Raw genomic sequence first — 26,751 nt, forward strand, 5'->3', positions numbered from 1 at the left:
TACGTATCCACATGCCCACATTAACTCTAACACTCCTAGCAATACATTTAAAAGTCTCCAGACGAGTGTCGACACGTCTGGACACGCGTGTCATGAGGAGTGTCAACACGTCTGGACACGTGTGTCGTGTCGGACACGGCAGGACACGTGTGTCACCAATAAACTCAAAGTGTCAGCTAAATCATAGGTTATCTATAGGCTCATGCTTGCAAATATGGAGGATCTGCACGTAAAGTACTCAAACAGAAAAAAGCATCATAGGTCAGTAGTTATACAAGAGCGAACGAAATGGAGTCACAGTAATAGGTGTAAATGCAGTCACGAAATCAAATCATAGACCACACTACTGTACTGGATTTCGATTCATAAGCTAAATGCCTATTTGGATACCACTAAAATGGATCCTTATTTGCATAATAAGATTATTTTAACTTAAAATCATCTGCAAGTGACACGTTTTAGTATGCATGGATGACGTTAGTTAAATAATTTAAAGAAAAATTCATAGAAACACTAATCTCTCTCTCTCTCTCTCTCTCTCTCTCTCTCTCTCTCTCTCTCTCTCATCAGCCCATAACCCCTTAATGGGTTACAATTATTTTTCAATACTATTGATTTTCCCACTTTTTCTCAAATTAGCATCTTATTGTTTCACCACATATTCAGATAATATAAAATAAAATTCGGGCCGACATGCATGCTTCGGTATAGACATTTCAATCCTTGATTCAGCAGAGCAAAGGTTCTTCCGAGAATTATCGAAGTGCCAAGAAAAATGCAAGTAACGTATATCTGATAGAAGGCTCTTGTTTGTCACTTCATATTCTAAACGACCAAAAGAATAAGAAACAACATTATCACAACAAATACCAGCTAGTCTGATTGCATTTGTTGGGTTTGCATCAAGACTGGAAGGTCAACATGTTCAGCTATCATTTGGGAGAAATTTCATGCATAGCCATAGATAGTAATGCTTTACCATACTAACCCATCAATATGATATCTTTCTCTCACATCAATCAGGTGCGGAGATGTGAAAACTCCAGTTCGAAAGCCACATTCACGTAAAATGGCCTCGGAAAATGTGCACGTTGAACCCTGAAATATAATTTCTGTAAGAATAAGAGCACAATTTTTTAACCAGTTGAATTACGATGCCTGCATCCCAGTGAAGCAACAGGTAAAAACATACCTTGAGAGAGACATTGACATAAGAATATGTGAAGAAAAACACATTGAATAAATAAAATAAAAAAGCAAAAATAAAAAATTGAAAGCCAATTTTCCAAAACACTTTTTACAAGTAGTAAAAGCAAGTAAAATAAAAGAAAAATTCATTCATATCCTGAAAGTGAAAGCACTTCTATATGCATAACACTGCATGATGCTAGTACAAATGAAGCAAGTAGCACAAATTAAGCAAATAAAATTCCTGCTTCAACACATGTGTAAGTGTTTATTAAGTTCTAGAAAGGATGGAGGCAGATTTGTCATAAATCTGGCAAATGGTGTGCGGATATGTCTGGTCGCCTGTGAATAGCTTAGGTAAACTCAGGACATAAGTACTAGTTGTATATTTATCATATATCCAGCAAAAACTTGAGAAAAATTGTATTCCCAAAAAAAAACCTTAAAATAATGGTTTTAAATTCGGGCTGAAATATTTCGACTTTGACTGCGGCCGAAACGAAATCCACTTGAATTTGGAAAAATACAAGATTTCACCCGAGATTCAGGATTTCGCCCGAAATTTTGGTCGAAATATGGGAAACAAGCAATTTTTCATTTTATTTTGCAACAGAAACCCAGACAAAAATCAACTCCACTAACAGAAAAGAGAACAACAAAATTCCTTTAAGATATTTCTAAAAAAATGATAAAAAAGAAAAAGAAAAATCAGTGGTTAACAATCTTACCTGGATTTCAGTTGTAATTTCGTACTGAAATGTTTCCGTGATTTTACAAGATTTAGGCCAAAATTTTGAACCGAAACCAAAATGTTTGGCCGAAATTTTGGAAGAGAAACACAATGGAAGTTCCTGAATTCCATATGGTCAGTCGTATGTCAAGTGAGAAAAGTGTTCGTGGCTGGGATTTCTCCAGTGGAAAAATTGATATCATGAAGGTCAGGTAGGAGAGAAATACAATGGAAGTTTCATTTATCACATATCAAGAGCAAACTTCAGAATAATTATAACAATAATGACCAGTGGAAAAACTGATATAATGAAGTTTAGGAAGAGAAACACAATGGAAGTCCCTCACATAGCTATTATTAAATGTTAAAAGGATTTATCCAAATTTTCTAAGAGAGAGCAGATAATATTAATAACATTCTGAAATTTTAAAAAGAAAGAGAATTTTGTCGGGGAAGTCTAACAGGTGAAAGGCAACTGTTCGAGGAGAGGGATAAAGATTCCATGTATTTGGAAAGCTCATAATAGTGCCCAAATCAGTTAAAAATAACTAGCAAGACGTGACATATGATTGGCCATAATGATCATAAGACCAAATAGCCGCATCTTCCAAATTAGAGATAGTAATTCCTGAATTCCAACTGAAACATGAAGTTCGCAACAAGCTTTATCCATGAATATCATTCAAAAAAAAAAAAAAGTTTTATCCATGAAATGAGAATCACACACATAAAACACATTGAGAACAAATTTCTCTCTTGCGAGAAGAGGTTTGATTAAATTGGAGGGGACATACACCAAGGTTTTAAATTTCAGTTTTATTTTTGCTTTTGGTCATCATAGAAACGGAAACATTTCAGCTTTGCTCGGAAATAGAATTTTAAAATGAAACTTCTAGAATAAGCACAAATACACACTTAGAAACCATCACATAAACATGATAATCATCCATAATGGTTTAACAAAATCGAACACCTAGTGACATCTGTTGTCGCGGATATATGATAATTAAGTAAATACCACAGTTCACATGTAATTCATATAAATATTTATGTATAATACATACATCGTCTTTCACATGCAATTCACAAAGATATAATTATGTCATACACTAATATACACTAATATTAGTATAGAACTATTACAGTTATGGTTTTGGTTACATATGTGTTTCAGTTACAGTGAATGGAGACGAAAACATTTCGGTCGTTTCGTGTCGATTTTGGTGGAAATTTAAAACCATGACATACACTTCTAGCTCTATCGATCGTTTATTACATTTCTCAACGAAAGAAAACACTTTTGATTATTTATCAAGAAGTTCCTAACTAAATATAAACAAGAGATTGATAAGTTGTGGGGTAAATATTTCTCTTACAAACTCATTTTGCAAAAGGGTCCTCTCGGGAGAGGAGCCCATTTTGAGTTGTAGAGAATCTTAACAAACTTTTCTTTTTGAGTCTTCCTGTAAGATAAATCTCACAATGAAAAGTTTTTTTGTCACATTAACTATGTTTTACTCTAGTTTAGTAAAGGCGTCTTCTCGAAAGAACTCAATTGAGTCATTTTGATAACTTCTCTTTTGAGAGTCCTTGTGGAAAGAGACTTTTCATATTTCTCCTCGGTGGAGAATCTTTGCTAATCCATCTTTAGGATCTCTAGATCAATTGCTGTGAGAACATGCAGATTGATTGGCACCACCAGTTGAATGTCTACCATAAATATGATCCGAAGATGGACCGGAGTAGTAATTTAGACCTCAATAGGCGACATAACCTGCACATCAGACACCGTGATGATTTGAAAGTTGATCAGTACAGTTATCCGCAACGTGATCACCTTTCGCTATTTTGTAGATATGGTCCCCTAAAGATCCACCTAAATGAGTCGGAGATTGATGGGAGAATCTATGACAAAATTCATCTAGAAGGTTATCATGAAAACGAATGGAGCCACGATTTGTAGGTTTGTAGGTGGCATAACCCGCAACTGATTGGCTTCTCAATCCTCAACTTTAGGGGAGCATTAATCCAAAGATTAATTATCTTTGCTAAAGCTATTTTTTATTTTCTTATATAGTTTTTATCTTTCATCAGTCGAAAACACATTTCAATGAGTTTCAAATGTATGACTCTTCGGGTTCCATTACCCAATGTGAAGGCAACTTGCCTTGTGGCATTTGGCTAAGGGGGTTCTTGAGCAAAGATCATTAGATGTCACTCTAGCCCCACTAGTCAAGGTTTTAAATTTCGGTTTCGGCAAATTTCAGCCGAAATCATGTAAAAAATTGAATGGTAAAATATGTAAAATTTATGATAATAATTTTGGTATCTTCAAGGTTGCTCCATTGTGAGCCTGGTGGTCACGGGTTCGAGTCACGAAAACAGCCTCTCTACAAAGCAGGGGTAAGGTTGTCTACATCTAGCCCTCCCCAGACCCCACAATGGAGGGAGCTTCGTGCATTGGGTCGCCCGCCCTTTTTTTTTTAATTTTCACCGAATTCATGTAAAAAAAAATTTGAATGGTAAAATGTCTAAAATTTATGATAATAATTTTGGTATCTTTAAAATTTTAACCAAAATGTCTAAAATTTCAGTGGAAATTTCGGCAATTTCAGCAGAAATCTCAAAATTTCAGCAGAAACTTTTAAAATTTCAGTGCAAATTTTGTAAATAAGGGTAAAAGTGAAATTTGGAAATTTCGCCAAAATCTTTTAAAAATCTGGTTTTCGGTTTATTTCATTTCGTCCTGGCTGAAAGCAAAATATTTTTAAAACCTTGCCACTACACGCAAATCAACAAAGGTCAGTTTTTTTTTTTTTTTTTGAATGGGACTCGACAAAGGTCATTAGACGTACTTATAGAGCAACCACCCCTCAATAATCGATACATACCCCCTAGTGGGGCAAGGGTGGTCAATATAATCACTAATTAACACTCTAGGATTTAATGCCCTATTATGAGGTAAGAAACTCTGAAGCCAATGCAAAATTCTCACACCATTTGTCCAACAAAAATAATGCTTAGGTCCCATTTCCCACATTAAACAGCATATGCTTCGAATAATGTTCAAAAGCACATTTCCATGAGTTCCATATGTATGATCCCTCCGGCTTCCATTACCCAAGTTAAAGGCAACTCCTAGACTTTTGGTACTTGGCCAAGGTAGTTCTGGTCGAGATATTGACCTCCACCAGAACTTAGAGAGCTCAGCATCATTATGCTTTCTTATGATTTGACGCTAAGACCCTCTTCTCTAGTATGCACACTGCAAATTAATCAAATGGACTTGATGAATCAATAAGTCATAATTCCACAAGATTTCCTTCGGATCCTATTGATTTTATCTGCTACAAGGGAGGATAACTTGAACAATGAGAGAAAAAGAATGACTACTTATAAACAACAAATTGTATTTCAGAAAAACAGACTTGGTCTCACTCATTAAGTCATAACTCATAAACAAAAACAAGGAGTTATCAGCGCCAACAAACACATGAAGACTGAAGAGTGCCGAAATTCATGAGAAGAAATAGAAATTGGTTCCCTTCAGTCTGGCATAATAAGCAAAGTTTTATGGTCATTTATAAACTTGTAATGTACTTAGCCTAGGTTCATGAATCAAGACATTCAGGAATACGATAAGATGCTTGAAGGGAACAAAAAGGGATATTCATTTAAAAAGTACTTGCAAAAAGAAGATGAAACAAAAAACAATAAAAAGGAAAAAAGAGAAAAATCACTTGAACACTGAAAGTACCTTCCCTTTGGTTCCAGCAACGTGAATAATTTTAAGCCCAGCTATGTCTACCTCCAAATCTAAAATCTGCAATTAAAAAAATAAATAAAATCATTAATTTTGCAAGAATAGAAGTTCAATAAATACAATACATCAGTTTGTGATGATAACTGTTAGAGTGTGTTATTATGCCAAGGGAATAATAAACTTTGTACATGTAACCCTAATATAAATATAATAGAGTGAGGGGGAGATCCTCTCAACTCATTCTTTTCTCTTCAACTCTTTCTCTCATGGCCCCTGTTGTGGCCGGAGAATGGGAACATCTAGATTAGGGAAGATGACGAGAACCCCAACATCATCATTAGCGGGAAGGAAGTTGAGGAAAGATGCAGAGCTCTCCAATCGTGTCTCATCGGAAGAATCAAGGAGGAATGGAACTTACACGAAATATGGGACTGGGCCAAATGGTTTTGGGAGATGACCTCATTACCCCAGCCTTTTATCTTAAATTCGAAGGAGATCCTCTTCGTTTTTTATTCCGAGGCTCTGGCTGATTCAATATTCATGAAGGGGGCTCAATCTTGCGGTAACAATCTATTATCCCTCAGCCCTTGGCACCCGACTCATAGAACAGGGGTGAGAACCACTTGGATAAGGTTTTACGGCATTCCGTTGCATGCATGGGCCCCATCGACTGTCTCGGCTCTTGGTGAATTGTTTGGCTCGGTCATTGAAGTAAAAATGGAAGGGGGAAATGAGGAAAGTATGGAGTATGCCCGGGCGAAGATTTTCACGTCGGAATGGGAATTTCTACGCTTGTATGTTCGCATGAAGGTGGGGGACCGCTGATTCTCAATTGGGGTGGTTGGTGGGATTGAAGCGGAGTGTAGGGAGGGTGCTAAACCGATTGGAAAAAAGACGGAACGTTACCCGTTCACTGAGGCGGCTTCAATGCCTGATGGGGATAAAAGAAGAAGGGATTTCAGGGATTTGGCGCCGGATTTTCGGGCTCCGGGGCCGGCAACTAGCCAGGAGGGCAGAGGTTCATTGTGGAAGAAGGAATCCGTACCGTCGATTTTTTATAAGTCGAAATTGGACGGTGAGATGGGAATGGAGCAATCTGATTGGTGGGCGAAGAAGCGGGAAAAAGGAAAGGCCGTGGCCGTGGCCGTTGATGATACTTTAAAGATGTACGACACAGATCAAACTCTCCGTTCAAATTTCGAAAATCGAAAAGAGCGGGCGGAGGTTTCAGGATGTCAGGCCGTACGTCACATCCTCCCCCCGCGTGTCAACAAGGAGATGGATCAAAAGGTTGTCTCACCGCCAAAACATCACACCAGCAGCATGAGCGAGACACGTGTACAGCGGGGAGTGATTTTTTTTATTTTTTTTTGAAAGATTTGTACAGCGGGGAGTGATGTTAGGGGACAGATGAAAAAGGTTTGGAACAGGGCGATTACGTGAGGGACAAGTATCACCTCCTGGGGGCAGATGGAGATCATAAGCCAGGCAGGAGGGCCACGTGTCTAAATCAGAAATGCATGCAAAAGATCAGGTTAACAGGTGGCGTGATCTTCGGCATCATAGAAAGGATGGGAGGCACGTCGTCATAAGGGAGGGCAGATGGCAAGACAAAAAAAGGAGATACAAATCGATGGCCCACATTCGTAAAAACAAATACCAGTTGATGGATATATGACTGGGTGGTCGACGAACCTCCGGTGGAAGCAAAAGATTCAAAGGACGGGTGTCGGTAGCAGGCCCAATGACGGTGTAAATAGATACACCATATATCGTCGATCAAGAGAAAGTATGAAAAATCATGGAGGATTTTTTGGAGGACACTATCTCCGCGGCCAAAAAACCGGATATGGGTGAGAAAGGGAAGGGCTCACCAGCGAAAGATGATATCACCCAGGAAGATCTCAACAGTGAAGGTCAGAAACTTGTACAAAATGTCATCGGCCAGGGGACAGGCGAGAAAATCACTACTCCGCGGGTGGATACCAGTACGAGGGCAGAACCGTTACTTGGGGATGCACAAGTAGGAGAGCAGGAAGCGCCAGAAATGGGCACCGTGAAGAGACCTATAATTCTAGAAGAAAATGGGGGTCATGAATTAGGCTGCTCGACAATCGATGTGGAAGGTATCAACGGACCTCTTTAAGGCTCAGTGATGGAGGTTGAAGATACCAATGAGGATGGAGGGGAGAAACATCACATGACGGAAAGTGACTCGATGGAAAGAGAACTACATGGGTCTGTCATGAGGGCTATGACGATGGGGGGAGGAGATTCAGTTGTGCCAAACAAAACGGTGGGAAACATGGACGAAGGCTCAAGTACAGATGAGAAGACCCCCATGGCTTCTTTGGGGCACGATCTAGGTGTTGAATTCGAAGAAAATACTAGCGAAACCTGGAGGATGCTTGACGAAGCGGAAGAACGTTATGAGTTAAAAACAAGATCTAGAATGATGACTCTAAAGGGTTCTAGGGAACTCCATGCTCTGTTTTGAGGCACGGATTGGGTTATGGGCAGCTAATGTTATTTATGAAGATCGGTTTTTGGAATGTGCGGGGTTTGGGGTCTGATGGGAGGAAGAATGTAGTTAAGGGCTTTATACACGATCGAAAATTGGATTTGATTGCAATTTTCGAATCCAAAGTCATGGGGGTTACGGATTCGTTAATCAATAGCTTATGGGGAAGAAATAACAGGGAGTGGATCGCAAAGGACGCTATTGGTACGGCCGGTGGAATAATCATCATATGGAGGGACAATTACTTTACTTTGGAAGATATATCCATTAAGCGCTTCTCTGTAAATATTATTTTTCGATCATCTAACTGGGCGGATAAATGGTGTTTATCTGCAATATACGGGCCGGCAAGGACGGTGGAAAGAAGTGGTCTGTGGGATGAACTCAAGGAGACACGGGAACATTGGCAGGGGCCATGGCTAGTGGGGGGAGACTTCAACACAATTAGGTTTCCGGAGGAAAAGAGCAGAGTAACCAGAATATCAACTAGTATGAGGAATTTCTCAACCTTCATACTGGAATCCCATCTCATTGATCTTCCTCTTGAAGGCGCAAAATTCACATGGACTAATAACCAAGATCGTCTTGTGATGAGCAGAATTGATCGGGTGCTGATCTCCTCCGAATGGGAAGAGACTTTCCCCTTTATTTATCACCGTGTGCTACCCCGTCCCACTTCCGATCATAACCCGATCATGTTTGAGGCTGCGGAATTCTCCGGTGGGCCAAGACCTTTTCGATTCAACCTTGCTCTATGCGAAATCCCCAATTTTGAAGATAGGATTCGGTCATGGTGGAGTCAGGGCAACTATGATGGGTGGAATGGTTTCACCTTGTTCAAGAAGCTTAAAGATTTGAAGATCAAGATTAAGGAATGGCAAAAGGGGGAGGAGGCGATCAAGCATTTAAGAAAAGAGGAAATTTTAGAGGCTCTTGAGTCTCTGCAAAAAAAAGAAGAATCGGCAGTTCTTGAGCAAGCGGAACGATTAGAAAGAATTACTCTGATGGAGGAATACGACGAGATATTGCAGAGGGAGGAAATCAGATGGAGGCTGAAATCAAGGGCGCTGTGGTTGAAAGTGGGGGATTGGAATACTAAGTTCTTTCACAGGATGGCTAATGCGCGGTGAAGATTCAATGCAATTAACTGCCTCTCTAACGGCGATACTCTTATTGAAGATAAGGAGGTGATTAAAGGGAAGCTTATTGATTTCTATTCCAATCTTTACTCCAAGAAGTCGGATTGGCGTCCTAAACTATCCGGGCTCGAGTTTCACTCTCTCCATACAACAGAAGGAAAGACTTGAAAGAGGATTCACGGAAGAGGAGGTTCTGGGAGATATATCCAGTATGGTAAAGGATAAAGCCCCTGGTCCGGCTGGATTCCAGATGGCTTTCTATCAGAATTATTGGGATATCATCAAGGTCGAGGTGATGGGATTCATAAGTGAGTTCCATGAACATGGCATTATGTGCAGAGAAGCAAATACAAATTTTATTACTCTCCTCCCAAAGAAGCAGGGGGCTACCGAGATCAAGGATTTCATACCCATCAGTCTCGTACATAGCATGTATAAAATTGTGGCGAAAACGTTGGCGATGAGGTTGAAGGGTGTTATGGGAGAAATCATTTCTAAATTCCAAGGAGCATTTGTAGACAAAAGGCAGATTCTGGATGGGGTTCTTATAACAAATGAGATTCTTGACTCAGCAAAAAGAACTGGTCAGAGGGGTCTAGTAGTGAAAATTGATATAGAGAAGGCCTACGATCATGTCGATTGGGAGGTTCTGGACTTTATTCTTCTAAAGATGGGTTTTGGAGCGAAGTGGAGGGGATGGGTCAACGCTCTGATATCCACGGCCTCCTTCTCTCTTATGTTGAATGGTTCGGCGGAGGGTTATTTCAGGAGTTCTAGAGGGCTTCGGTAGGGGGACCTGCACTCCCCATACCAGTTCATCATGATAGTCGAGGCTTTGAGCCTGACGATCTCGAGAGCAGAATCACGGGGCTATTTAAAACGAATGAAAGTGAGTACCAATTCGGAATCGGTGAGTCATTTACAATTCACGGATGATACCCTTGTTCTTCTCGAAGATGACGGGGAGTCAGTTGAAAACTTGAAGAGGGTCTTTCGCTGGTTCGAAATATCTTCGGGACTGAAGATCAATTTCTACAAAAGTGCTATTGCAGGGATTAATGTGGAGAAAGAAGTGGTGGAAAGGTATGCATCCAGATTAAAATGTGAAGCAGCTACACTGCCAGTCATCTATTTGAGGTTGCCCTTTGGGTTCAGACGGGTCCCGTCCGCTTCTCAATGGGACCCGGTGGTGCAGAGGGTGGAAAGAAAACTAGCCATGTGGAAATGTAAGTACATTTCGTTTGGAGGAAGGATTACCTTGATAAAAGCTGCTCTAGCCAACATGCCTGTATATTACATGTCCTTGTTTAAGATCCCTGAAAAGGTGGCACTACGTATTGAAAAGCTTCAACGCAATTTTCTCTGGGACGGTGGGGGAACGATGAAACGAACCAAACATCTGCTGAATTGGAAGAAAGTTTCAAGGTTGAAGAAGCATGGGGGATTAGGCAATGCACAAATATGGCTGCGTAACAAAGCACTTCTTAGGAAGTGGTTATGGAGGTACAGGGAGGAGCAAGACAGTTTGTGGCACAAAGTAATTGGGGACAAATACGGTAGTGAATGGGGCGGATGGAATGCACGTAGGGCGGCGGTTGGAAAAGGGTCCGGGGTGTGGAGATCCATCATGGCAGCAAGATCAAACTTCGAATCGCTTGTCCGATTCAAAGTGGGTAAGGGCAACTCTGTGTGATTCTGGAAGGATTGGTGGGTTGGTTCCAGGAGGCTAGAAGAAGCTTTCCCAAGTTCGTTTCGGCTAGCAAGCAACGGTGAAGCACGAATTTCGGATTACCTAGTCCGGACCAATGAAATTGGTAGGAGTTTTTGGGACATCCGGCTTTGGCGAAATCTAAAGGATGAAGAAATTAATAATTTTGCAGAGCTGCTGGATACCTTAAATAAATCATATTGCTCGCCATTCATTAACGACGTTAGGGTGTGGATTCCAAACCCTGACGGAGATTTCTCGGTGAAATCGTTCTTTGAAGAACTTAATAACGGGAGAAGGGCCACCAAACGAAGAGCTATCATATGGAAGACCAATGCCCCACGGCGAGTGGCGGCTTTCGCTTGGACGGTAGTTCACAGATGTATAAACTCCTTTGACAGACTCAAAAAAAGGAGGTTCCAAATGGCAAGTTGGTGTGTTCTGTGTAAACAGGCCGAGGAAACACGCGATCACGTGCTTCACCACTGCCCGTTCTCTCACAGCATTTGGGTGGATATAATAAGATCGTTCGGGAAGGTATGGGTCACTCCAAGGAGTATCACAAGTCTGTTGCTGAGTTGGGATGGAATGCCGCTAGGTGAAACAGGACTAGCAATGTGGAAACTGTACCCATACGTGGCTATCTGGAATATTTGGAAGGAAAGGAATCACAGAATTTTTGAGGATGCATCTTTGGGGTTGAATAGGGTCAAGCTTAACGCCAAAATTGAGTTAATCTCATGGGTAAAGGAGAAGAAGAGGTTCACTTATGGAACAGTGGAAATTCTGAGGAATTGGGCCACTATAATAAGGGAGCGGAAAAAGAAAGAGAAGATCTTACCCAGATGGGTCGCACCGCCACCGGGTTGTTTCAAACTGAACTTCGATGGGAGTGTTATTGACAATCCCGGTTTAGCCGGTATTGGCGTTGTTATAAGGGATTCTAATGGAAAGATTATCATGTCATTTTCGAGGTCCGTGGGGACGTGCGATGCCAACGAAGCAGAAGTTAGAGCATTATTATTTCGGCTGAGATGGTTCCATCAAAACATGAGGGGGCAACTGATGGTGGAGGGTGATTCGGTGAATGCTATTTCATGGGTTAATGATCGATCCAAAGGACCGTGGCATATTCACGATTTGATCTCAGAAATCAGGGATTTGGTGCGAGCCATTCAGCCTCTGATCTCTCATCGGAGGAGATCAGCGAATGAAACGGCAGACGGGTTGGCAAAAGGTGTAAGGAGGGAATCGATGTTTGTGATTCTCGAACCAAACATACCAATGCGCTAACGTTCAGAAGTATCTGTAACTTTTTCTGTTTTAATACCAGAGTTGAATCAGCTGTATATTAGGGACAACTTGTCCCTCGTTTCACGCTAATGAAATAATAAAAGTCAATTTTCAAATTAAAAAAAAAAACTCTTTCTCTCAACATGGTATCAAAGCCCTAGGGTTAGTGTGCCGTAGGGACCTCCATTGAAGACCCCTTGTCTTCTTCCTCCTCCGCCACCGCTTGCCTCCATGCTTTGAAACCCTAACCCTACCCGCCTCTCTTCCCTCAATCTCTCTCTCAGCTCACCAGCACCCTCCCCTCCCTCGGGAAACCCTAGCCCCTCACCCCCTCCTCTCCGGCCCCCTAGAAATCATCACCCCGTTTACCTTCGTAACAGCCCCCCTCCACTCCTCCGACCCCCTCGCGCCCCCCCCCCCCCCCCCCCCCCCCGCTGACCTCCTCGCCCTCGCCACCCACCCCGCTGGAAATCATCACCTCCCCCTTTCGTAACAAAAATCCCCCCCACTCCCCGGCAATCTTCCAATCGTCCCTCCGCCCCCACCCAGCTATATATATTTTCCTAGCCCTAGCCCTAAAGATTTCACTCTTTTCCTATTCCAGTGCACTCATGCTCTAGATTCCTCTTTGGGATTTATCCGTCTCTCGTCTTTGCGCCTCTACCTCTTTATCGCATGGAATCCGTCCGGGATTGTGCTTTCGAATTATGCACTTCGTGGAGCCGCGTTTAGTGTTCTTCGTTTGCCCCATTTTTTTTTATTTCTATGCCTCGCAGTTGTCCTCTTCATTGTTGTTGACATTATGGATCCAGTGATTGAGAATCCATCGACAGGAGTGGTTCCTGTAGTTAGTACAATTCCTTCTGCGGCTTCTTCTTCTTCGTCTGCGGTCTCGGTGGATGGTTCCTTCCCACCGATGACTACTGCCAAGCTAGATGGGGCAAACTATGTTCTTGGAGGGTCGATGTCGAGACCTATCTTGTTGCTCGTGGCAAGGCCCATATTATCCGTCGTGAACCACCACCTAAAACCGATTCCACTTTTGATCAGTGGGAACAGGAGGATGCTTTAGTTCGTTCTCTACTTTGGCAGAGTATGGTTCCTCAAATCTCTAGCCCTCTGATGCTTCTTCCTACCACCAAGGAGATATGGGATCAGATCACTCTTATCTACTCTGGCGTTGCCAACATTAGTCTTATTTGTTCCACGTACTCAGAGTGGATCCGTCTTCGGTGTGGTGACCTTTCACTTGCTACTCACTACAGCCCGTTTGTTGGCCCTCTGCCAGCAGCTTGATGTCTACATGCCTCTCACGACAGATCTCTGTGTTGCTGCTCACCAGAGGGATCAACTAGTACCTGGAGAGTTTGGGCCCGGTGTACACTCATCTACGTTAGCAGATTATTGGTTCTTGAGATATTCCTTCACTCACCGAGGTATACTCACGTGTCCAGCAGTGCTCTCCCACTGATTCTTTCGGCCGCATACTAGTTGATGGATCCGCTCTTGCGGCCTATGATAGCAGTAGCCGTCCCAGTCTTGGTGGTGCCTCTATTGGTCGTGGCCGTGGCCGTAGGGGACGGGGAGGTGGCCGTGCTGGTAGTGGTCGTGGTAGGTCTTTTTGCACTCACTGTCAGAGAGAGGGCCATCACATCGACATCTGTTACACGCTTCATCCTGAGCTTCGTCAGGCTCGCTCGGCCCACCTCAGTGCGACTGGTTCTTCTGACTCACCTGCATCCACTACCTCTGTCCCTACACCAGCTGATGATTCATTCACTCGATCTCGTGTTGACTATGAGGAGTTTCAGGGTCTTCGGCTCGGTGCCCGTCCACCTACTGCAGGGTTTGCCAAGCCAGGTAGCTCACCCACGACTCTTCTATCGAGCTCCGGGTCATGGATCATTGATTCGGGAGCCTCAAACCACACGACCGGTAACACCACTCACCTGTCCTCATTTCGATCCTTTCCCTTTGGTTTTCAATCAATCACACTAGCTAATGGGTCTACTACTCCTATCACCGTGTTGGGACAGTGTCTCCCCACCCCAACCTTCTTTTATCTTCAGTCCTCTGTATTCCTAAATCTTCTTTTAGTTTACTTTTGGTAGTCAAATTACTAAAATCTTCAGTGCTCTGTCTCATTTTATCCGTCTTATTGTGTTTTTCAGGATCTTTTGACTGGGAGGACGATTGGATCGGGACGTGAGGTGGATGGGGTGTATCGTCTGGACTGTTGACCGCCTATTGTCCTACATAGTTCCTTGGATGCCTATTGATGGCACTGTCGTCTTGGCCATCCTTCGCTGCAGCGGCTTCAGCAGACTCATCTTGTTCCAGGCCTTCTATCTTCTTTTCATTACGAGTAGTGTGAACTCGGAAAACACCATCGTGTGCCCTTCCCTTCCCGAGTAGTTAGTCAAGTCTCTAGTCTATTTCAGTTAGTTCATTTTGATTTATGGGGACCTTCTCGGGTCGCCTCTGCAACTGGGTTGAAGTATTTCATTGTCTTTATTGATGACTATTCTCGCATGACATGGTTGCATTTACTAAAAGATCGTTCTGAGGTCTTCTTTGCTTTTCGCACGTTTCATGCTAAAATTCAAATCAATATAATTGCAATATCAAATGTCTAGTACTATAATGCTAAAGGATTTTTATTTGGTTCACATGATTTTCATGAATATTTATTAACCCATGGTATCCTTCATCAGACTTCCTGTGCTCATGGTTTTAAATTTCGACGAAATTTCGGGTTCTGTCGATACCGAAATCACTAATAGTACAAACGGTCATTTATTTCGTCCTAAATTTCTAAATTTCGTTTATCCCAAAATTTCGGGCAAAATTTTCGAGATTTCACCCAAAAATCTCATTTTTTGTTAATTATTTAATATTTTCACTACATTCCGGCTAAAATTATCGAAATTTCGGTAATTTAGGCCGAAAATTTATAGGAGATAAAATATTAGTTTATTAGATTTCATCAGATGTCTGTCGATATTTCGGTTTCGGTGAGGACCGAAACGCATTCCGAAACCTAAGTTCGAAACCATGCCTGTGCTTACACCTCTCAGCACAATGGTGTTGCTGAAAGGAAACTACGTTACTTACTCGAGGTAACTCACACCCTAAACTTCCAAATGCGGGTACCTAAGCAGTATTAGAATGAGGCTGTCTGTACTACCTGTTATTTGGCTAATCGCCTTCCTTCTTTCATCCTACGTGGGGAATCGCCCTTCATGATCTTAAATCCTGGGAAGGATCCATTTCCTCTCACACCTCGTGTCTTTAGATGTGGTTGTTTTGTACACCACCTAGTTCCGGGTCATGACAAACTGGATCCTCGTTCCGAGCGGTGTTTTCACGGGGTACTCCCGTACACAGAAGAGGTATCATTGTTATAGTCCTCGCCTTCTTCGATGGTTTGTTTCAGCTAATGATAAATTTTTTGAGTCTGAGCCATTCTTTCCTCATAGCCCTGAGCATCGCAGATCTGTAGTGGACTCAGAGATTGCCATTCCTTTGTCGGTTCTGCCAGATTCGCTCGTGATTCCTTCTATTCTTGTCGCTTCTTCACCAGCTCCTGACACGTGCCCACTCATGTGGCACCTCCAGTTACTGCTAAGCATTATCAACGACCCCGGCAAAAGTATGATCCCAAGCCACCTCCAGCCAATCCTTCATCCTCTCAGGCGATGATCCCAACGTCTTCTACTCAGGCATCCACCCAGCCTACCTCCAGTGAAATCTCTAACTCCCCTATTGCATCTCAGACACGTTCTCATTCTACAGCACATCCTCTGTATAATTTTGTTTCATATGAAAATCTCTCACCCTCCTTCAAAGGTTTTGTATCCTCGTTGTCTTTTGTTTCTTTACCGCAGAGTGTGGCTAAGGTTCTCGCCCATCCTGGTTGGCGTGAGGCCATGGACCTGGAAATGGGTGCACTTCATTCTATTGACACTTGGGATCTGGTTGCCTTAGGATCTGGTGCTCGTCCTGTTGGTTGTCGCTGGGTGTTCTCCATTAAATACTTACCAGAAAGCACTATTGAGCGCTTGAAAGCGCATCTGGTGGCGAAAGGGTATACTCAGACATTTGGTGTTGACTACCATGAGACGTTCTCTCCTGATGCAAAGATTCCCTGTGTTCGAGTTCTCCTTTCATTAGCCGTAAATGGTGGTTGGGCTCTTCATCAGTTAGATGTGAAGAATGCGTTTCTTCATGGAGATCTTACAGAGGAGGTGTACATGGAGCAACCACCAGGTTATGTTGCTCAGGGGAGATGTCCTCCTTTGTATGTCGTCTACGGAAATCCCTCTATAGACTCAAACAGTCTCCTCGTGCATGGTTTGGCAGGTTCAGCGAAGCAGTCATGCGCTTTGGCATGAAACAATGTGTAGTGGACCACTCTGTGTTCAGTCACCACTCTTTAGAAGGGTGCATTTTGCTGATTATGTATGTTGACGACATTATTATCACAGGTAGTAACTCAAGAGGGATAGTGAAGTTGAAAACCTTCTTACAGAAAGAATTTTCCACTAAGGATCTAGGTTGTCTTAGATACTTCCTTGGAATTGCGGTAGCATGCTCGTCAAAAGGGCTTTCTCTATCACAAAGGAAGTATGTCTTGGACCTACTGGAAGAGACAGGTAATCTTGGGGTCAAGCCAACATCCGTACCTATGGATCCTAATGTGAAACTGGTTCAAGAAGAAGGTGATATATTAGAGGACCCTGGTAGATATAGAAGACTAGTGGGTAAACTCATATATCTTACAGTTACCAGACCAGACATATCATATGTTGTAGGAGGAGTGAGTCAGTACATGAGCTCCCCTCGTACCTCTCACTGGGCTGCAGTTGTCCAAATTCATAAGTATTTGAAGGGTGCTCCAGGAAAGGGTTTACTGGAAAGGGTTTACTGTTTAAAAGACATGGCCATATGAAAATTGAAGGGTTCTCTTATGCAGACTGGGCTGGATCTCCTGCAGAGAGGAGGTAGACTAGGGTTATTGTACCTTTGTAGGCGGTAACTTATTGTCATGGAGAAGCAAGAAACAAGATGGCATAGCCAAATCCAGTGCAAAAGCAGAATATAGAGTAATAGCACATACGAGCACTGAACTCATTTGGTTGCGCTCACTTCTATCTGAGATTGGCTTTGGTCCCTCTTCTCCTTCGCAGTTGTATTGTGACGACAAAGCTGCGATATACATTGATACCAATCCAGTGTTCCATGAGCGCACAAAACACATTGAAGTAGACTGTCATTTCATACGTCAAAGAATTCTTAAAAGAGAGATACAAACTGAGTTTACTCGTTTAGTGGATCAGTTGGCTGACATGTTTACAAAGTCATTGAACAAGCTAGGAATGTATGATACATTCCAGCTTGAGGGGGAGTGTTAGAGTGTGTTATTATGCCAAGGGTATAATAGACTTTGTACATGTAACCCTAATATAAATATAATAGAGTGAGGGGGAGATCCTCTCAACTCATTCTTTTCTCTTCAACTCTTTCTCTCAACAATAACAAATGCACAAATTATAGCAAGGGCTTCTGAGACAGCCCAAAATTCAAACCAAAAAGTCATCCAAGGAGGTTTCTTTGGACAGACACAAAAAAGAAAAAGAGGGGGGGAAAGTCAGTGTTAGGTAGAAAACCATTTTAGAATTATTCAGAGATGTTGACCTTTCAAAAAAATTATTCTGAGATGTTGTGGAGCTGTAACAGAGTTTCTAAAATAGACTTGATGCACAAGCCAATCTAATTAGAAATTGGTTTGAGGCTTCTAGTTTCCCAAAGTGGAGAATTTCCATACATGAAACTGAAAGAAATTTGTACAGGAAAGGAATTACACGGTTTCCCAAATAGAAGAAAATTTTCGACATAATAAAAGAAATTTGAAAAGAGACTAAGGTATCAGTTTGGCTTCATGCTTGGATGATCGACTATGGAAACTATCTTCTTGATTAGGTGGTTAATTGAGAGATTTAGAGAAAATAAAAATGACCTTCATATGGTTTTCATTGATTTGGAGAAAGCATATGATGGGGTTCCCAGGAGTGTTATATGGTCGGTCATTGAAAGGAAAAAAGTGCCTACTAAATATGTTGATGTGATTAAGGATATGTACGATGGAGCAGTAACTAGTCAGAACTACGGATGGCATGTCTAGTGAGTTTCCAATTACAACATGACTGCACCAAGGATCAGCTCTAAGCCCTTATCTTTTTACGCTAGTTATGGATGAACTTATGGAGGGTATCCAGGACGAGGTGACATGGTGTATGTTATCTGCAGATGACATAGTATCAATTGGCGAAACCAAAGCAGGAGTTAATGCTAAGTTAGAGTTATGGAGAACTACTTTGGAATCGAAAGGTTTTAGACTGGGCAGGATTAAGACAGAGTATATGGAGTGCAACTTTACTAATGTAAGGAGGCGGGGCATGGATGTAGTAAATAAGACTGTACAGGAGGTACCTAAGAGGGATATCTTTCGCTATCTTGGTTCAATCCTACATAAGGAAGGAGAGATTGAAGAGGATGTTAGCCACGGAATAAGAGCAAGATGGTTGAAGTGGAAGCATGCTTCAGGAGTTCTGTGCAACCGTAAAATACCAACCAAGTTGAAGGGAAAGTTTTATAAGACGATTGTGAGGCCAGCCATGTTGTACGGCTCAGAATGTTGGGCCACCAAGAAGCAGCATGTGCATAAGATGAGTGTAGCGGAGATGCAAATGCTTAGATGGATGTGCGGCCACACAAGGTTAGATAGAATTAAAAATGAAGACATCCGTAAAAAGGTGGGGGTGGCACCAATTGAGGAAAAGATGAGAGAGCACAGCTTAAGATAGTTTGGGCATAATCATGAGAGACATGATTAGAGCTTCAGAAATTAGAGATGCTGAGGTGTCTGGTAATTCGGTGAGCTAGGCTGAAATCCGAGGTGAATTATGGTGAGAGTTTAGATGGGAAGGAGTCAATCATTTGTCCTTCTCGAAGGAAAATGAGTGTGAGGAAGGGGAGGAAATTAGTTAAATTTGTTTCCTTATGAAGATACTATCCTGGAATGTTAATGGATTGGGATCTTTGGTAAAGAGGGCTCACATTAAAGGGTTAGTTAAAAAGTCAAAACCGGATCTTATCTGTATTCAAGAAACAAAAGTGGAGTTTATTTATAGGAGTATAGTCAACTGTCTTGGTGTTAGTTCGGATTGGGGTTCTCTTTTGTTGAAGCTATTGGTGCTTCGAGGGGGATTTTAATTGCTTGGGATGAATCTAATTGGGTTAGGTCTAAGGATTGGAAGGGTAGGTTTTCCATATCTATTGTCCTTCGTAGGGTGGAAGATGCGTCTTTGTGTTTGTTCTTTGGAGTGTATGGTCCTTCTCTATGGGCTGATAAGAGATTGTTATGGCCATGGGAAGAGCTAAACAGAGTTAGGGAAAGGGGGTCTTATCCCTGGTGTATAGGGGGATTTTAATGAAGTTCGGTTTGTTTGTGAAACGTTAGGTTGTCGGAGAGCTAATCAAAACATGGGTGCCGTTGCAAATTTCATTTCAAATCATGATCTTATTGGCCTTCCATTGACTGGAGCTAGGTTTACTTGGAGAAGAGGTGAAAGTTATAGTAGGATTGATCGATTTCTTGTTTGTTCTGGTTGGATGAATTTGCTTCATGAGGTCTTCCAAAAGGTTCTCAATCATTTGGTATCTGATCGTTGCCCTCTTCTATTGGATCCAGGATTGGAGCCCTGGGGTCCTCTTTTTAGGTTTGAGATTACGTGGCTTCAATTACCCCACATGGAGGAGAGATTGGGCGGATGGTGGGAAGTGCATAAGTTTGAGGGTCCAGCGGATGTGGTTATTGGGCAAAAGCATAGGCATGAAAGAAAAAGTTAAAGGAATGCGTAGCTGAAAGAAGGCAAGTTGATTCGAGTAGAAAAGTGTGGTTGGAAAATAGAATTGGTGCTTTAAATGTGTTGGAAGAATCTGGATTAGGGTCCGTAATCTCAAGGAACGAATTGGGTAGGGTTAAAGAAGAGCATAAAGGTTTGTTGCTTCATGAGGAGATAACATGGAGACAAAAGTCGAGAGTGAGATGGTTACTAGAGTGGTCTTGGATTTTTATACTTCCTTACACTCATCTGACAGGATCATGAGACCAGCTCCGGAGGAATTGGAGTTTAGTGAGCTGGGTATTGCCAGAGGGTTGCTTTGGAGAGACCCTTTGAGGAGGAGGTTGAAAAAGGTGTTTTCTCTATTAGTAAGGATAAGGCCCCCGGTCCTGATGGTTTTTGTTTAGCTTTCTTTCAATCCTATTAGTCGTATGTAAAGGGGGATATCCTGAAATTTTTTTATGAGTTCTATAATGGGTTGGTTTATAATAAAGGCAATGGTCTATAATCTATCTATCCCAAAGGTTTCTGGTGCCTCTAAAATATATGAGTATTGTCCGATTAGCTTAGTGGGATGTTTATACAAATTCTTGGCAACAGTGCTAGCAGATCGTTTAAAGATGTGCTTCCATTCATTATCTCTGATTGCCAAAGTGCTTTTATGGCTAATAGATAGATTCTAGACTGCTCATTAGTTACGAATGAGGCCATTGACTTTTATCTTAAAAATGGCATATGAGGTATAATGTGCAAACTGGATAAGGAGAAGACTTATGATAGAGTGGAATGGGATTGCTTAGATTACTTTCTTGGAAGAATGGGGTATGGAAGTAGATGGAGAGAATGGATGCCGAGTTTTTTTCTTTTCCTGGGATTTATGTGGGTAAAGGTAGGAGACAAAGGAGGGGACAAGCATTAATTAGAGAAAGATATTATGATGAGTGGAGAGAGAGGGTAGAGAGAGAAAGAGAGACCACCATTTTCAAGACAAGATTTTGCTGATGTCACCAAGAAAAAGCTGATGTGACCACTAAATATTCTCCCACATAAATCCTAGGAAAAAAAAAACCCAGCAACCAAACGGAGCATAAAGGATTCTTTAAGTCTTCTCGAGGACTTAGACAGGGTGATCCCCTATCCCCTTTTCTTTTTGTCATTGTGGCTGACACTCTTGGTAGATTGATGACTAAAGGGGGGGGGGGGGGGGGGGGGTTGAGATTATTCAATGGTTTTAAGATTGGAGTGAGCAGGTAGAGGTGTCTCATCTTCAATTTGCTGACGATACTCTCATGTTTTGAAAAGCGAAGATGATCCATGTGATGAATTTGAAATCTTCCCTTAGATGTTTGAGTTGACTACTGGGCAGAGATCCAATTTCCATAAGTCCAGGTTGTATGCCCAAAACATCCTGCAGGATGAGGCGCTTGAATTGGCTAAGACTGGGTTGTCTGGTTGAACAATTGCCTTCCGCATACTTGGGTCTCCCGTTGGGGTTTGGGAGACCAAAAAAATCTTTGTGGGATCCTTTTGTAGAGATATTTGAAAGGAGGTTGGAATCGTGGAAAATGAATCTTGTCTCTAGAGGGGGAAGGCTTGTGTTGGTTAAGGCGGTGTTGGCCAATATTCCCATATATTTTTTGTCCTTGTTCAAATGCCTGGCCAGTGTAGTATTACGTATTGAACAAATTCAACGTAGATTCTTATGGGGACGCAATGAAGAGAGAAAGGGCATTCCTTTGGTGGGTTGGCCGAAAGTGTGCCTTCCTGTTAAGAATGGTAGTTTGGATATTAGGAGAGTGAAAGAATTTAACCATGCCGTGTTGGGAAAATGGTCATGGAGGTTTGGCGAGGAAAAATCTCAGTTGTGGATTAGAGTTATTGGGAGTAAATATGGGTGCAAGGCGGGTAAGTGGGAAACTAATAATCAATACAAGAAACGAGGTTTGACTGTATGGCGTGACATTTTGGAAATGTCGTATGCTTTTCATTTGAGTGTTAGGTTTAGACTTGTAAGACGAAAGTTTAGACAGAGAAAATAAATGAGTTAGGGTTATCTCCCCCTGACTCATATCTTTATACTAAAACATAAAGGAATGTACAAAGTCCTAAATGCCCTTAAGCAAGTTACATATTCCAACACTCCCCCTCAAGCTGGAATGTAGATATCATACATTCCTAGCTTGTTACATATATCATTCAATTTTGACTTATTTAAGGACTTTGTAAACATATCAGATAATTGGTCCCCTGACCGAGTAAACACAGTGCAAATCTCTCTTTTCTGGATTCTTTGACGGATAAAATGACAATCCACTTCAATATGCTTGGTGCGCTCATGGAAGACTGGATTGTTGGCAATGTATATTGCAGCTTTGTTGTCGCAATAAAGCTGCGAAGGAGAAGATGAAATGAAGCCAATTTCAGAAAGAAGTGAACGTAACCAAATAAATTCCGTGCTTGTCTGTGCCATTGCCCTGTATTCAGCCTCTGCACTGGACTTAGCTATAACATCCTGCTTCTTACTCTTCCATGAAACAAGATTGCCACCTACAAATGTACAATACTCAGTGGTGGACCGTCTATCTGCTGGGGATCCAGTCCAATCTGAATCAGAGAAGCCTTCAACTTTCATATGGCCATGTCTTTTGAACATCAATCCCTTCCCTGGAGCCCCTTTCAAATACTTAAGAATCTGTGTCACCGCAGCCCAGTGAGAAGTACGTGGAGAGCTCATATACTGACTGACAACTCCAACAGCATATGAAATATCTGGCCAAGTAACCGTGAGATATATAAGTTTACCGACAAGCCTGCGATACCTGCCAGGATCCTCCAACAACTCTCCTTCTTCTGGAACGAGTTTCACATTAGGATCCATGGGTGCAGAAGCTGGTTTAACTCCAAGATTGCCTGTTTCTTTTAGCAAGTCCAAGACATACTTTCTCTGTGATATGAACAAGCCTCTAGAGGAACGAGCAACCTCTATCCCCAAGAAATACCTGAGCTGACCCAAATCCTTAGTAGAAAATTCATTTTGCAAGAAGGTTTTCAAACATTGTATACCTTGTGAATTGCTCCCTGTGATGATTATGTCATCCACATAAACTATCAACAAAATACACCCAGCTGAAGAGTGATAACTGAAGACTGAGTGATCCACTGCGCATTGTTTCATGCCAAAGCGCATGACTGCCTCACTGAATCTCCCAAACCACGCACGCGGAGATTGTTTGAGGCCATATAGTGACTTGCGTAGGCGACACACGTAGGAGGAAGTCTCCCCCTGAGCAACAAACCCTGGTGGTTGCTCCATATACATCTCCTCAGTTAGGTTGCCATGGAGGAAGACATTCTTCACATCCAGCTAATGAAGGGGCCAGCTATGATTAACAGCAAGAGACAGGAGCACACGGACAGAGGGAATTTTCGCAACGGGACTGAATGTCTCAGTATAGTCAATACCAAAAGTCTGAGTGTTTCCTTTCGCGACTAACCGTGCTTTTAAGCGCTTGACAGTACCATCATGAAGGTATTTGATGGAGAAAACCCACCGACAACCAACAGGACGGGCACCAGCGCGTAGGGAAACCAGATCCCATGTATCATTACTATGAAGAGCGCCCATTTCTAAGTTCATAGCATCACGCCAGCCAGGATGGTCAAGAGCCTCAGCCACTGACTGTGGTAAAGAGATAGAAGACAAGGAGGAAACAAAGCTCTGGAAGGTACTGGTGAGCTTATCATAAGAAATAAAATTCGAAATAGGATGTGCAGTGGAACGGGATCTCGTACGAGATGCAATAGGAGAATCAGAAACAACAGAGGAAGGCGGAAGAGAAGATACCTGAGAGCGGGAGAGAGGGATCATCGACTCAGAAGATGATTGTGCGAGAGGAGGTAGAAGAGACCTATCTGTAACTTGGCGCCGCTGATACTGCTGTGTAATTTTAGGTGGAGCTGGCTTCTCCAACGTGGCAGAAGAAGTAGAAGCTTCAGAAGCTGGCCGCACGGAAATAGGAGATGACGGAAGAGAAGCAGGTAGATCTGGTAAGGGAAGCGAGACCTCGGACTCGAGAGAAGGGGTGAAAGATGCCGCGCCATGTTGGAAGAATGCCTCAGACTTAAATAACGTAACATCGACTGAGACAAACCAGCGACGCAGACGAGGGCTATAGCAACGATAGCCTTTCTGCGTACGGGAATACCCCAGAAAGGCACAACGCTCAGACCGGGGATCGAGTTTGTCACGGCCAGGTCCAAGGTGATGAACAAAACAAACGCATCCAAATACACGAGGTGTCAGAGGAAACTGTTCCTTACTAGGAGATAAAATCGCAAAAGAAGAGGCACCCTTTAAGACAGAGGAAGGAAGGCAATTTGCTAAGAAACACGCCGTGAGAAGGGCATCACTCCAGTATGCCTTAAGAACACTCATCTGAAAAAGAACAGTACGACCTACTTCAAGCAAATAACGAAGTTTCCTCTCAGCAACATCATTCTGTTGAGAAGTGTACGCACATGAAGACTCATGTAAAATCCCATGTTGGGAGAGATAGGATTGAAAGCCATTAGTATCAGAAAAATATTCTCTAGCATTGTCAGTACGAAGACATTTAATATTGCAATTATATTGATTCTTAATTTCATAATGAAATGTGCGAAAAGCAAAGAACACGTAGGATCGACTCTTAAGTAAATATAACCAGGTCATGCGTGAGAAGTCATCAATAAACACAATAAAATACCGAAAGCAAGTACTAGACGCGACCCTAGAGGGTCCCCATACATCAGAATGGACTAATTCAAATGGACTAGACACTCGACTAATGATCCGGGACGGAAACGACACACGACGATGCTTCCCGAGTTCACAGGACTCGCACTAAAAACTAGAAAAAGGTCCGGGAACCAGAGAAGTCTGCTGCAGCCGCTGAAGTGAAGGATGCCCCAGGCGACAATGCCACTGAAATGTATCCATAGAGCTATGTAAGACAGTAGGCGGCCGGCAGTCAAGACGATAAAGTCCATCTACCTCACGACCCGTTCCAATCGTCTTCCCAGTCGAGAGATCCTGAAACAAACAGTAAGATGGGAAAAATGAGACAGAACAATGAAGAGATTTAGTAATTTGGCTAACTGAAAGTAAACTAAATGGTGATTTTAGGACACAAAACAGAAGATAAGGTAAGAGCAGGATGAGGGGAGATATGACCAACACCAGTGATAGGTGTAGTGGACCCATCAGCAAGGGTGATAGACTGAGAGGGGGATGAGAAAGAGCGAAAAGAATAAAGCTGAGAAGAGTTACCAGTCAGGTGATTGGATGCCCAAGAGTCAATGATCCATGACCCTGAGCTAGATAGAAGGGTAGTGGGTGAACTACCTGGCTGGGCGAAACCTGCAGAGGGAGGACGAGAACTGAGCCGCAGACGCTGGAACTCCTCATAATCGGCACGGGATAATGTATAGGTGGAATCAGCTAGTGCAGGAACAGAAGCAAAGGGAACGCAATCTGAAACCGAAGCAGTAGTAGCACCCATGTGAGCCGAGCGTGCCTTACGAAGCTCGGGATGCAGGGTATAGCAATGGTCAATATAATGTCCTTCGCGCTGACAGTGAGTGCAAAAAGAACGGCCACGGCCACCACCAGAACGACCACCACCACGGCCACGACCAGAGGAGGCTCCACCACGAGGCAGGCGAGTACTGCTATTATAGGTCGCGAGAGCAGAACCATCAATAGGAACAGATATCACTGGATCACCAGGAGAGCACTGCTGGACGCGAGAGTAAACCTCAGTAAGGGAAGGAATAGCGCCAGAACCGATAATCTGCTGACGAAGATGCATGTACTCTTGACCCAAACTCTCAAGGTACTGCACAACACAGATCTGATCCCTCTGACGGGCAGCCTCTGTGAGATCCGTGGTAAGCGGCATGTAAACATCAAGCTGCTGACAGAGGCCAACGAATTGGCTGTAATGGGTGGCAAGAGGAAGATCACCATGGCGGAAACGCACCGGAAACGCACCCACTCAGAATAGGTAGAGCAGATCCGACTAATGTTTGCCACGCCAGAGTAAAGAAGAGTAACCTGATCCCATATCCGTTTCGCAGTAGGCAGAAGCATCAAGGGCCCAGAGACGTGAGGGGCCATACTCTGCCACAGAAGGGTGCAAACAAGAGTATCCTCATGTTCCCATCGATCAAAGGTGGGATCCGTCGTAGGAGGAGGATCACGACGAATGACGTGGGCTTTCCCACAGGCAATAAGATACTTCTCGACGGCTGCTTTCCAAGTAACATAGTTTGCCCCATCCAACTTAACAGTAGTGATATGTGGGAATGATCCATCCACAGAGAGAGATGATGACGAAGAAGACGCCAAAGAGGGTGTCGGACGAACACCAGGAGCCACTCCTGTGGAAGGATTGTCAAGCACCTCCTCCATAACAACAAGCAAGAAAGAAACAGACAATCCAAACCAAGACGAATAACAGGA

The 26,751-nt window shown here is 42.7% G+C and overlaps 1 protein-coding gene across 3 annotated transcripts in view; it reads right to left on the reverse strand.

The window, feature by feature from the left end:
• DFC (DHFS-FPGS homolog C) overlaps window positions 1-26,751 on the reverse strand; it is a 123,344-nt gene that overhangs the window by 86,419 nt on the left and 10,174 nt on the right. For 2 of the 3 annotated variants that reach the window (XM_077363314.1, XM_077363313.1), the window contains exons 3-4: window positions 5,676-5,741; window positions 980-1,098 (exon numbers count right to left, since the gene is read on the reverse strand). In XM_077363314.1, coding sequence (XP_077219429.1) covers window positions 980-1,098; window positions 5,676-5,741 — 185 coding nt within the window. The remainder of the gene's footprint in view (window positions 1-979; window positions 1,099-5,675; window positions 5,742-26,751) is intronic. The other variant, XM_077363315.1, reaches the window with a different exon arrangement.

The sequence above is a fragment of the Tasmannia lanceolata genome, unplaced genomic scaffold, assembly GCF_043159265.1.
Source record: "Tasmannia lanceolata isolate RefF3 unplaced genomic scaffold, GAP_Taslan_0.1 ptg000019l, whole genome shotgun sequence".
Classification (NCBI taxonomy): Eukaryota; Viridiplantae; Streptophyta; class Magnoliopsida; order Canellales; family Winteraceae; genus Tasmannia; species Tasmannia lanceolata.